Source organism: Rissa tridactyla, chromosome 13, assembly GCF_028500815.1.
Source record: "Rissa tridactyla isolate bRisTri1 chromosome 13, bRisTri1.patW.cur.20221130, whole genome shotgun sequence".
Lineage (NCBI taxonomy): Eukaryota > Metazoa > Chordata > Aves > Charadriiformes > Laridae > Rissa > Rissa tridactyla.
The window spans coordinates 6,345,526-6,357,721 of record NC_071478.1 but is presented as its reverse complement, the minus strand read 5'-3'; the positions used below and the strand labels follow the sequence as shown (position 1 = coordinate 6,357,721).

Sequence of the window (12,196 nt, the reverse complement as noted above, 5' to 3'; positions counted from 1 at the left end):
TGTCCTGTCCCACTGTGCAGCCAGGGCTCTGGGTGGACTTTGCACTTGAATAGGATGGAGTAAAGGCATCAGATTGTGTCCCAGGGTGCTGCAGTAAGAGGAAAGAAAGGAATGATGGCCCTGTTATGGTGACATTTGAAACATCCTGGAGCAATATTAGGTTTCCTGTGGAAGGGAAACAGAACATCTCCCTCTGCCCACCCTTTCAGAAGGCTGTGCGAGCTGACCCCCTTCCCTCGCAAGTTGGGGTGGGTGGCTGAACCTCCACGCGGCCGTGGGTTCGATGGCTGGGAAGGGGTTTGCACTCCGTCTGCCACCGCGGCTTTGACTTGTCTCTGATCCTGGTCAGGAGCTGTTTTGCTTAAGTCAGATATTTCCACACGGTATCTTAAAGCCTTTTATTTCAAAATGAAAGATTAATTGTTTCCTGGCTGACAGCGATAGCCTCTTTCAGCGTTTAATTTACAATTACTCTAGCAATAAAGCTGTCTAGTGCTTGCTTTTGAATTCCCCTGTTCCTCCGCCTGTCCTTTCCTCTCGAACATCTGTCCCCTGCGGTCCCTGCGGGGCTGCAGTGCTGACCAACTGTTCTCTCCGCTTTCCCCAAAGAACCTGGAGAAGCAGATGCGCCAGCTCGCTGTCATCCCGCCGATGCTCTACGATGCTGACCAGCAGCGCATTAAATTCATCAACATGAACGGCCTCATGGATGACCCCATGAAGGTCTACAAGGACCGGCAAGTGATGAACATGTGGAGCGAACAGGAGAAGGAGACCTTCCGGGAAAAGTGAGTGCAGCCCCCACACCTCCCTTTGCGTAGCCCGTGGGAAGTGGAGACGGGACCCGTGCAATGCTTTGGCCGGGGCCTCAGCACGCTAAGGCATGAATTTCCCAAGGGCTTGTCTTGCTCCCCCAGGGACACAGCCGCGGTCGCTGTGTTGCCTTGGGCCTGGGCACAGGGTGATGCACCTGCAGAGAAACCTTCAGGCCTTTCTGTGTGGTTGGTGTGTTCGTGCCCGCCTGCAGGGGTGTGGGAAGCTGCTGCTCACAGCAGGGGGAGAACTTGAAGTTTTTCTGCTTCTGCATCCCCTGTTGTATCAGCCGGTTTAAGGATAACGCCAGTGAAACCTGCTGCTCCATACGCTGTTAGGTTTTTGGATTTACATGCTGTCCTTTGGGCACGGTGTGTCCAGAGGGATACTCAGGACTGTCAACATCCAACCCCCCATGTAGACCCCCTCAGGCTGCAGCTTCCAGCCAGTGTCCATCCCTCAGCACTCTGTCCTGCTGCCTGCAGGATTTGCCACTGGCTGCTGTTTCCATGGAGGCATTCCCATGTAAGACAAGTGCAGACTCTGGCTGCAGTGCTTTCTCCTGGCTACAAGCAGTGCTTGAGAACAGCTTCGCTTCAGCAACTGAGATCACTTGGGGGATCACTGATCCCTTCCCTGGGTGCCACCGCCAAGCTGTGGGTGCCCAGCTGAGCCTCACATCCAGACTCCCCTGTATCTCATAGCCCAGTGGAGGCCCAGGTGTGTTTGCATGGAGGACTGGAGCATCCTTGGTGCCCTCAATGTGCCCTGTGTGTCTGTGAAAACAGAGCTGGAGTTCAGCTTCCAGCAGGATGACCTCTGCCAGGGCACACTGCTCTGGGCACGAGGGACACGGGGGTACAGGGCTGGACCAGAGCCGCCTCATCCCTTGCGGCAGCACCGCCTTAGTCTGGCCTCTGGACGATCGTGAGACAGCTCCATGGATTACCAGCAGGCCCACAGCCAGCCATGCTGGAAGCTTCTCCATGTCCGGGATCCCTCCTCTCGTGACAACTCATGTTTGCAGCTGAAATAACTAATTGCCAAAACGGACCGAAAAAGAACAAAACAAGCAAACCAGCTCCAAGGCTTTGGTAGAGGAGAATCCTCATTGCTAATCAGCCTTAAAATATGACACTCCAAACAGCAAGGCTTGCCCGCAAATGACGCAAAGGCTAATTACTTGGTCTTTAATGGCGGGGCCGTGCCTGGCTAATGGGGCTGGAAGAATCCACACCCAGCTCATGCATCCTGCTGTGCACGGTGGTTTCTGTGTCATCACCGTGGGTGATGCGGAGCTCAAGGCGTAAATACAGCAGGATTTTGGGGCTCTCACAAAGCTCATTTTAAGAGATTGGTACTTAGGAGCTGTAAGGAGGGCCAAGGGAGTCCTGCCCCAGCTCTCGCCCGGATCCCGGTGTGCAGGTAGCTGAGCTGCTTGGTGTGCTGCAGCTTCTGGCCTGGGTATTTAAGGTGAACGAAAGTTGCATCATCCGTGATCATGACCCAGAGCCCGGCCTCTTCCTGGGACCATCAAAACCCGGTGCACCCTTTTGTTCAGCCCTGATGGCAGGGGCTCTCGGAGAAAACAGCCAGGCACTGCAAGGGCAGCAAGCTCCAGGTCTGAACTCATTCTAACCCTTAAAACATAACCATGAGGAAGAGTCTGATTTGCTTTGCTTCTGGGCAGGATTTCAGGTCTGTTTGTTGAGAGCCCATCGCTAGCCTGCTCCCAGCAGGGCCATGGTTGGCTGATGATGGAGCAGGGGTGGCTGCGGTACCCCTCGATCCCACTCAGGCATCGAGGCCCTGTCGTGCTGGGCACCGTGAGAACGCGGCATCCGTCCCTCATCATGGGACATGGCCCGAAAAACAGTGGATTGTCATCTGCATTGCCCCCGACACTGCGTTAGTGTCACGTTATCATTGATAATGTGGCCTTGTAAACCCTGTCCCTTGGTTTGTGCTGTGCACAGAGTGATGAGCCAGCTCCGGAGCTGTGCTCTGATCCCAGTTTGTCAGAGCAGCCCAGCTGATTTTTTTTTTCTCCCCCCCGCCCCGTAGCGTTTCTGGTTTCTTTTTTCTTTTGCTTATTTATTTAGTCACGTGTCTTGGGGGATCTCCCTTGGTGTCTGTATTATATTTGGGGGGAGGGTAGGTTTTGCCCTTCAAAACACTTAATGGCAGAAAGGCTGATAGAGACTTGGGTCCCCATTAAGTGCCCAAGAATCACGTTCCTGTTGCTGTCCATGCTCCCACCTCCCACGTCCAGCTTCGCTCCAGCCCTGGCACAAGAGCCATGTCCTCCGCACTTCCATGATGCACTGGTTAACTGTTCCTCCTACCAGCGGGATCGCCTCATGCCAAGGGCTTGTTGGCCTTTCAGTGCTTCCCCACCAGCTAGGCAAAGGGATTTGTTGGAGGAGATGTCTCTGCACCCGGGGACAGCTTCTCCCCAGCGGGCGATGCACCCTCCTGGGCTGCCGGAGCCGCGGGCGAGCCTGCTGACAGCTCCTCCGCTTGCTGGGCAGGAGGCGGCGTTCCTGGGAGCCGCTGTGCCACTGGGGATCTCTTGAGCAACTCAGCAACGTGGCAGCTCTGTGCTTCCTCCCGGGGTTTGGGTTTCCCTTCCCCTCCTTTGCAGCTGCTCCTGACAGCCCAGCTGGGCTTGGGCTCCTGCTCAGCGGCGGGGGCACCCCCAGCCATGCTGCGGGGTGCTTGTGTGTGGCCATTGATGGCGATTCCTCGCCCTTTCCTTGCCAAATCCCAAGGCCTCCGCCCTCTGTGCCCATCCTGCCATTGGTACGGGCTTTGTGGCTGTGGGATGGAGCAGGGCGTCAGGTACTGCCAGCCCCCTGCCCTCTCCCACCCTGTGACAAACATCTGTGCATCAAAGCTCCCAACCAGCTCAGCTCCACTGGGCTAAATTTAAAGTTCCCGTCGTTCTGGGAAGCTGAGCAGCAGACAAATATTTTCTCAAAGCCGTAAGTCCCTCGGGGAGCAGCCTGGCCTTGCTGCTCCGGGCGCGCAGGGCATGGCAGCCCAGCTGCGAGGAGGGTCGGAGCTGGCACCCACGCTAACCCCCTCCCTCTTGCTCCCGCAGGTTCATGCAGCATCCAAAGAACTTCGGCCTGATCGCATCCTTTCTGGACAGGAAGGTAAGCCTCCCTGCCTGGCTTTAACCTCCCTGGCGCTCCCGTTTCTCCATCACGCGGCTCGCTTTGGTGCTGGAGCAGCCGGCGGGTGCTGGGCACCTGTGGGCGGTGGTGGCTCAGAGCCCCGGGCATGGTCCAGACGCCTCCCGGCTCCCTGCAGAGCCAAGGGACTGAGTCAGCTGCGGAGAGACAGGGAGCTCAGCGCCGCGAGATGTGTGAATGCATCCAGCCTGGCGTGTAGGCGTCGTAGCCCACCCGTGATCTGCCTCGGGGAGCTGCTTTCCAGCATCTCCTGGAGGCATTTTGCACCATCCAGGCTGTCGCACAGGGTGGGTAGGCACCCGGCTGTCCCGGCACAAGGCGGAGGGGTCCCCTCTTTGCTCAGGGAGGGGATCTTGAGGGTGGGCTGAGTCCCAGTTCATCCAGCGGTTCGGGTTGGTGTCATGTACGTACACACACCTCCTCTTGGCGCTGAGGAGTGGTTTGCTTACAGGAGGGACTGACCATTCCCAGGCCTCTGTGTTCTGCTTCTTGGACTTTTCCTTTTTGCTGTTAATTGGGCTGATGGAAGAAAGGTTTAAAAAGGGGATCTGAAGGAAGAGCGAGTCTCGGGTCCTGTTCTGAGCAAGCCAGATACCTTCTGTGGGACGGGCCGTACGGGCAGGTCCCGGACAGACCTGGCCTGGAAGGACAGTGATGGACCTGGTGTTCTGTTGAGCAAGAAACACTCAAGCGCTGCTGCTTCTCTGGTCCTTGTAGTTAGTTGCACCCTCTGACCATCTCATGCAGTGTTCCATCCGTGCAGTGTCCACACGCCCTGGGAGAGCCCCGCTGCTTTCAGGGGGTGGCCTGCGGATGTCCCATCCAGCCTAAGTTATTCTCTGATTCTGCATAACTCAGGCTGGGGAAATAATTTATAAGACCTTGACTTTCCTGTCCAAAGCAGCAAGCAAGCAAAGGCCAGCAGCAACCGCATGCTGCTGTTGTCGCTGTAAGACACCAGGCTCTTTTCAGCCTTTCCCACTTGTTAAAGCCGAAAGCGGTGGGACTTGGATGATGCTCACAATCCAGTCTGTGTTCCAAGCTGTAAAATGTCTTCTAATTTTATTTGTACTCGTTTGTATATCAGGCTGTAATTATGATACAGAACGCATCCATTATCCTGTTGGAGAGAGATGCAAAGTATGGCTCAATGTAATGAATTAATAGATTTTTAAATTGCATTATAAAAAAAATAGTGATCTTAGCCCTTGGAACAGATGACTGTAAGTTTTTGTGTTCGCGTGTGTGTGTATAATCAGGGCTAGATTAGAAAGGGATCCAATTAACACTTTAAAAGTTGCAATCTGTTTTTGCAAATGGTTCCACTCCCTGCAGAGGGATGGGGAGAGCGCAGCCCCCGTGCACCCCCGGAGCACGCAGCAGCGCCCTGCTCCCGGGCGGGTGGCGGGTCTGCGGGATTATTTCTGTTCACGCGAGTACTGATGCTGTATGTGAAAGTGTTGCCCAAGATCAGTGTTCAGGTGCCCACCCAGTTCAGCAAAGGACTTTCCCAGCGTGGCATGCTCTGTGCTGTTCAGAAGCAGAATATGTCCCAGCCACAGCTACTTGTTTTCCTAATGTGTCCGATCGGGGATGGAGCTTGTGGAGCTGACCGCTGGAGTTGGAGTTGGGATGGCGGCTCCTGAGCGCCGGGATCTCAATCTGTCTGCGAGAAAGTCGTGCGCGCTCGAGCCAGCGAGCTTAATGGCTGGAAACAACACGAGCTGACAGTCGCCTGGCAGGTTGTGCCTCCCATAACCGCGACAGAGGGTGACAGGCGGCTCTCCCTCTTCTGCCTTTAGTTGCCACAGTCATCTGGGGTCAGCCCTTCCCCCTGGTTGGCTTCCAACACGGGGTGCTCTCTGCTCTGCACCCCGCCTCCGTGCGCCTGCAGGACGGCCCTGCTCTGTCCCTTGGAAGAGCTGAGCCTTTTCACTAGGGCAACATGCATTGACCCCTTCTTCCAGCTCCACCGAAGGGCTTTGGGAGGGAGGTGTGGGGAAGCCTGTTCGGGCTGCAGATCTTCAGAAGCAGCAGGAGACCTGGCGGTGGCAGGGCCTGAACGCTGCTCCTGGAAGACTGCGCCCCGACAGAGCAAGGGGCCGGGACCTTCTGTTCCCTGACTTGCCCGTGTCGTTGCAGACGGTGGCAGACTGCGTCCTCTATTACTACCTGACCAAGAAGAATGAGAATTACAAGAACCTTGTAAGAAGGAATTACCGGCGGCGTGGGAAGAGCCAGGTAAGAGCTGGAGGAGCACATGGAAGCGTCATCCCTCGGGCTTTGCAAGGAGCTGCAGCACGTTGCGCTCGCAGCTTCTCAGCAGCACTTTCTGTGAGCACCCCAAATGCTGCTTTTCTCCCCTCCCCAGATGGAGATCTTGTTCACAGACTGCGATGGGGCTGTGGTTTTGCTCTGTGTAGCTTTTCAGAACATGCTGTTTTCTGGCAGTTGATGTTTGTCCATCCGCGTGCCAAGGTCACAGTAGCTTTAAAAAAGCAAACAACAAACCCGAGATGCTTGAAAAAGGAGATGGAGTGAACACAGAAAACCTGGCCACGCATCAGAGGTTGCCTGTGCAGCCTGTGGCTCCGTGCGAGAACCAAGTGGGGCCCATTTCTCTCTCCCCTCTGGAGATGGCATCTGGCATGCCGATGGGGACGGGGCTCCTGGGAGCTGTGTGGGGGTGCTCCTGCCTTGTGGAGCGTGCCCAAGGCTCATCCTGCGGGCAAAGGTATGGGAGGAGAATGACTTGGGTGGGAGTGACTTGTGGTGACCGCCTGAGCAGAGGCATATAAATCTGTCTGAAGTGCCAAAGGGTGTCTGAGATCCCCGTGGGGGCTGGCAGATTTGGCACTGAAGCTAGAGGAGACCCTTAACCCTTTGGTTAAGGATCAGGCAGGTACCTAGGGCACCATGAGGTGCCCGGGGGTAGGTGACTGAATTAACCTTTGCCGTTACCATGGCCAAGATACAAATCTAGAGGTGACCATGTCAGTGTTGCTGCTGATACCACGATACCCAGGTACCCAGATAAGCGCTAACCTTTTGGGCAGGTACCTTGTCCCCAGGAATGCTTTCAGCCAGAGGAAGGTCCTGCTGGTGGATCACCAGCTCCATGAAGTGAACGATTAGCCACGTCACGAAGAGAGTGAGATGACCGCAAAGGGAGTATCTCTCCAGATAACGTGGGGATAGAGATGGAAAAACTGGCCTGGCCTGTGCCACCAACTGACATCAGCAGCTCCTCACGCTGCATGGCCATAAAAAGCAGCACTTGGGTCTAGATCCCGATTGGGAGGCAGATAGGTAGCCTCGCTCCAATTTGATTTCTGCAGCATTAAGACATCAGAATAGCTAGCACATGACGAATGTCATGGACGGGGCCCAGTTTTCCCTTCTTTTTTTTCAGAGACATTAGAGATGGATAAAGCCCTATTAGATTATCCAGTCCCTCTCCCAGCAAACACAGGGTGGTTCCCTCCAGTACATTTTTATAGTGTTTACCATGGTCTGTTTTGTTAGATCACAGCAACTAGAACATGAGGCCACATTTGTTTCTTGTTAGTGGTGGAGACATCCAGCACAGCTCATTCTGGTTTCAGTGTTAAGTCGAGCAAGTAACAAGTGTGGAGGGAGAGAGGCAGTCTAATGCTCTGCTCCGCATCTCCCTACCTACCCACCCCAGCAGCCACCTGCACCTAGCAGGTACTATTTGTATTTTGGCTCTTAAAAGTATCCAAAGCATCCTTGGCTGCAGAATTTCCCGCGGCGCTTGCCCTCGCTGATGAGTCTGGTCCAGCCTGGGCAGTCGTGATCGTGTGCTGCCGTTTGGAGCCTCGTTCAGTGCCAGCCTTTGGAAGCAGGGACTTGCTGCATCGACCGTAATAAAAGGCAGGACTGTTTTTGTGAGTAGGGGATGGCAATATTTGTAAAACGTTGAGAGGCAGAGGCTGCTGGGCTCTGAGGGAAGTGGATTGCACCTCCGCTGGAGCAGAGCTCGACCATGTCGTTATTGATTTTGAAAGAAGAGTCAGATCCCTGAGTCTGGGGGGAAGATGAAGCAGTGAATATTTCCTGAGACTGTTTGATGCTCAGGTGGAAGGTGGGATGTTCAGAGGAGCTTTAAGAGCCAAGGGCTGGCTGCACGAATAACAGTAGGAGAGAGGTGCAGAACAAGAGCTGCTGCATACAATCCAGCCTGGAGCAGCTCTCCCCCAGAGATCTTGGGGTCTCTTGAGATGCACACTTTGTGCTGTGATACCCCCACTATTTCCATACGTCGTTTACATCCGTTTCCCGCAAGGTTGCGTGCAGAGGAGCGCTGGAAGACCCTTCGTGCAGGCCTGGGAAGGGCACGGTGCTGTGGAGGGGGGACAGCAGAGGCTGGTGGGGCAGCACGGCTGGCTCTGCGCCGCAGAGGGAGGCTGTGCTGGGGAGAGGGTAATTTTAGGGTGGGATTTTAAGGTAATGAAGGGAGGAACATGTTGTTAAAAGTCCTGCCAGAAGCTGGTGGGAGCGGTGAAGCACCTCCCTTGCACCCCTTCACGGAGCCGGGGTCTCCCCTGAGCCCGGTGCCGATGGGACCTGCTTTCCCGGGCCAGGCTGGGTCAGTGTGTGGCTGCGCCAACCAGCACGGGAGAGGTTAGATACTGGCAAATCTGGAGGGTTGGGATGGAGGGATGGTCCTGGTGGGACTTCTGCTTAGCGAGTCTCTTCGGCAGCTGCTCAAATTCTGGCTGCGCCTGCAGAAGGTGCGCTCACGGGGGAGTAACCATCCCGCAGGCTGAGCCAGCACCTTGGCTGCCCATCCAGCCTCCTCGTTCCCCCGGGGTCCTAGATTATTTTACGCCGTGCAGGTCCCTCATCCTGTTGCCCATGTGGCCTCGCGACGAGTCAGGGCTGTGGCTGGGGAGTTGTGGCATTGGGCCCCTGCACCAGGGGCTTGGCCACTGGAGATGGTGATGGGATGAAGGATGGGAGAGATGGTGGGACAGCGCGGGGACGGGCAGCGTGCAGGGAGGAGACGGGGCTGCGAACACTCTTCCTGCAGCATCGGGAGACGTGGCGCCGTGTTCCTGGCGCTGCCCGTGCTCTGAGCACGGATTTTCCTGCTGCTAAGGGTTCAAGGAGTTAAACGCCAAAAGTGAGATTTAATTGATTTGGGGGAGAGGACGAGAGGTTGACTTTTCTATCAGATGAGAGGAGCAGATGAGGTCTGATACAAATGGCATTTCAAGTGGCCCTATGCTGTTTTCTTGCTCCTTTTCTCACGGAGGGGTTGGTGGTCTTATTTGCTCTTGGAGGCTGCGGGGAGCTTGAGAGCGAAGTGGAGATAATTACACGTAGAAATAAAGCTACTCTGGTGTCAAGATTATCATTGTGGCCTACTTATTAAAAGTCCATTAAAAAATAAGAATCCCACTGCTCCCTGGCTGATGGTCCCCTGGCAAAGGATATTTCTCATAAAGCTGCTACTTATTGCTAAAAATCTCCTGCCAAGAGCGGGGACTTCACATGGTTCTGCTTCCAGTTTGTCAGAAAACGGAGCAGCCGCCCGCTCCGAGGCAGGACGCATGCTCCCGGCGCGCCGCCTTCCCCAGCGCTGAAGAATGAAAGGCGCTCACATCTGATGGATCATTATGCATAATATTCAGGCTCCCAAGATGAAGATCCTTTCTAAAATAATCTTCCACGTTTGGGTATGAAAAATGCCATTTAACCCTGAAAGGGGGGGAATCAATGGGAAGAGGAATAACTTCCAAGCGTGTAATTTCTCACTGAAAAAAAAAAAAAAGTTTGAATGATGGTAAAATGATCTGATCCGATATTTAATGTACAGTAATAAGCATAAATTTGCATGAGCTTGTAATGAAAAGCCCTTGCATGGATGGGTTGCCTGGGGGGCTGTCGCAGTCGCTCTTCAGGGTATTTCAAAGAGCATTTCTCTGCGAACACCCCTAATTCTGTAGCGGGGGGGAAGGGGGGGCACCAAAATTGAAGCTAGGCAATTAGCGCCATGTGCTTCGTTCTTCGGGCAAGCTGTTCAGCCGGGCTGCGGTAGCGCAAGGTTGGGCTGAAACCGTGCTGGAATGCAAGTGACTCTATTGCAACCTAATTATTCCGTGTGGAGTGTGGGGTTCTTATTCCAGAATAAATTCGCTTTGATTTTGGAGTAGCGTTGCCCACGTGGCAGTAGAGTGGCCTCAGTATGACGATTGTGCTTCCTGCGGCGGTGCCGGTGCGTTCCTGGAGGGGAGAAGCTGTGGGGCTCCCGTGTGGTGCTTGGATGGGGGAGGTGGGCGACCGTCCCACCAGGCAAGGCTACCGGTGCTCTTACCGGCGGCGGTTTGGCTGTCAGCGGCGATGGGCGGCCGGGGGAGCCGCCTGCCCGCCCTGGGGATGACTCAGAGGTGGATGAAGTCATGCGCCGCGGTGGATGGACGCGGCCTGCAGGACATGCCGTCACGCCGGTCCACTTTGGCGCAGCTGCCAGACAGAGCTCACGTATTCCCCAGCGAAGGCGCCCCGTGCGTTAGTGCTGACGCTTTCAAGGACTCGCTCCACAGCTCCCGGGGGGACCGGAGCCGCTCAGACCCCCCCTTCCTCCGCTGGGGAGCGGTGCCAGGGCCTTGCCGGCGGGGCGGGGGCTGCGGCGTGACCTGCCCGGGCGGCCGGCGCGGTCCCCTGCCAGGGCTGACGGCCTTTCCCAGGCCCACCCTCTTCCCTACCCCCTGCCAAAACCCAAATCAAATTATCCGTCCCGACGGCTGTCCCGCCCTCCCCAAACACAAACCATTCCCCTCGCCGACGTGGATAAACAGCCCCAGCCCGGATTTTTATAAACAACCCATTTTACTCTTTTCACGGAAGCGCCGTCCCAGCCGGCAGGGCTGGCAGGGGCTCGGGCTGCCAGACGGGCTCCGGGGCTCCATGTTCCCCGTCCCCAGTGCAGGAGCAGAGCATCCACCATGGTTCAGCCTTGCCCTGCCATCACCTCTCCTCCGTCTGTGAGGATCAGGTCCAGAGCTCGGCAAACTGCCTCTTACACCACAAACTGTGCGGGTGCCCCCGCTCCGTTAGCCACGACGGCTAATGAGATGAATGGTATTTATTTCTGGGAAGCACTCGATTTTCATCAATCCAGGGAGTGGCTCCTCATTAGTGACAAAGGGTTTGACAACTTCTCTTCCAGACATGGGGAGATGCTTGTCATAAAATCCTGCGTATCACGCAGAAGCAGCCCTGGATGTGGTCAGTAAACTTTGCTGCCACAAATACCAATAAATTATTCTGCGTGCATTTAAGCCTGCGCTGACTTGAGCACTGTGTTTTAAACGGCACTGAGATTATCAGCGGAGCAGGCAGGGGAGAATGGTTGTGGCTGCAAAGAGGGCTGTAATGGAGCGGTTTGCGTGGTCGGAAACAACGCCAGGGATGCCAGTGCTGGGGCGCGGGTTCATCTTCTGCTGGTGGGATGGGGATGTTGCTGCGAGGTGGCCCTGCTTGTCATCCTGTCCCCTGTCATCCCACCAGCTGGGCCAGGTCAGCTCACTGCTGGGACACAAAAGGCATTGGATTTGGCTCATTTTCTGGACAAGTCTGCAGTATGACAGCAGTGCTGGTGGCTGGGGAAACCTGCCTGGCCAGGCTGGGGGTGCAGGACCCATGAGAAGAAGTTAAACCCAGTCCTGGTCCTGCTCAAGTGCAGCCTCACGAGGAGAAACATCTCGCAGAGCATTTATCCTTTGGGTGTTTGTGTGTGCGCTGCTCAGCGCAGGCTCTCGCTCTTTAAATCTACATCTCCTCGTAGCCAAAAAAAATCCAGACAAAACCAGCTAATCACCAGAATCCTCAAATGGGCTCCAAAAGCATCCTTATGGAAAGCAGCGGGCTTACGGCGAGGGCGGAGGGTTGCACTGGAGCATGTTTGGAGGCAGTAGGTCCTGCTCAGTGGCTGGCAGTATGTGACTTGCAAAGACATGGGTTTCCATCAGGACAATGGTTGTTTCTGGGAAAATACCCATTTCTTGTGCTTTTCCTACAGCTCGGTGTTGCTCTGTTGCTTCCCGGCTCACAGGGCAGCCTGTGCTGGGGGGCTCGCGGGTAAGGGTTTGGGGGCTGCAGCCTGTCCTGCGCTTTGCTGAGTGTTCTCTGCCAGGGCCCCCGTTCACCTTCATGCCTCC

At 55.4% G+C, this 12,196-nt stretch overlaps 1 protein-coding gene across 14 annotated transcripts in view; it reads left to right on the top strand.

Moving 5' to 3' along the window:
* Nucleotides 1-12,196, top strand: part of NCOR2 (nuclear receptor corepressor 2) — a 253,537-nt gene that overhangs the window by 168,060 nt on the left and 73,281 nt on the right. For all 14 annotated transcript variants that reach the window (XM_054220104.1, XM_054220103.1, XM_054220095.1 and 11 more), the window contains 3 exons: nucleotides 610-788; nucleotides 3,917-3,971; nucleotides 6,153-6,251. In XM_054220104.1, the coding sequence (XP_054076079.1) occupies nucleotides 610-788; nucleotides 3,917-3,971; nucleotides 6,153-6,251 (333 nt within the window). The remainder of the gene's footprint in view (nucleotides 1-609; nucleotides 789-3,916; nucleotides 3,972-6,152; nucleotides 6,252-12,196) is intronic.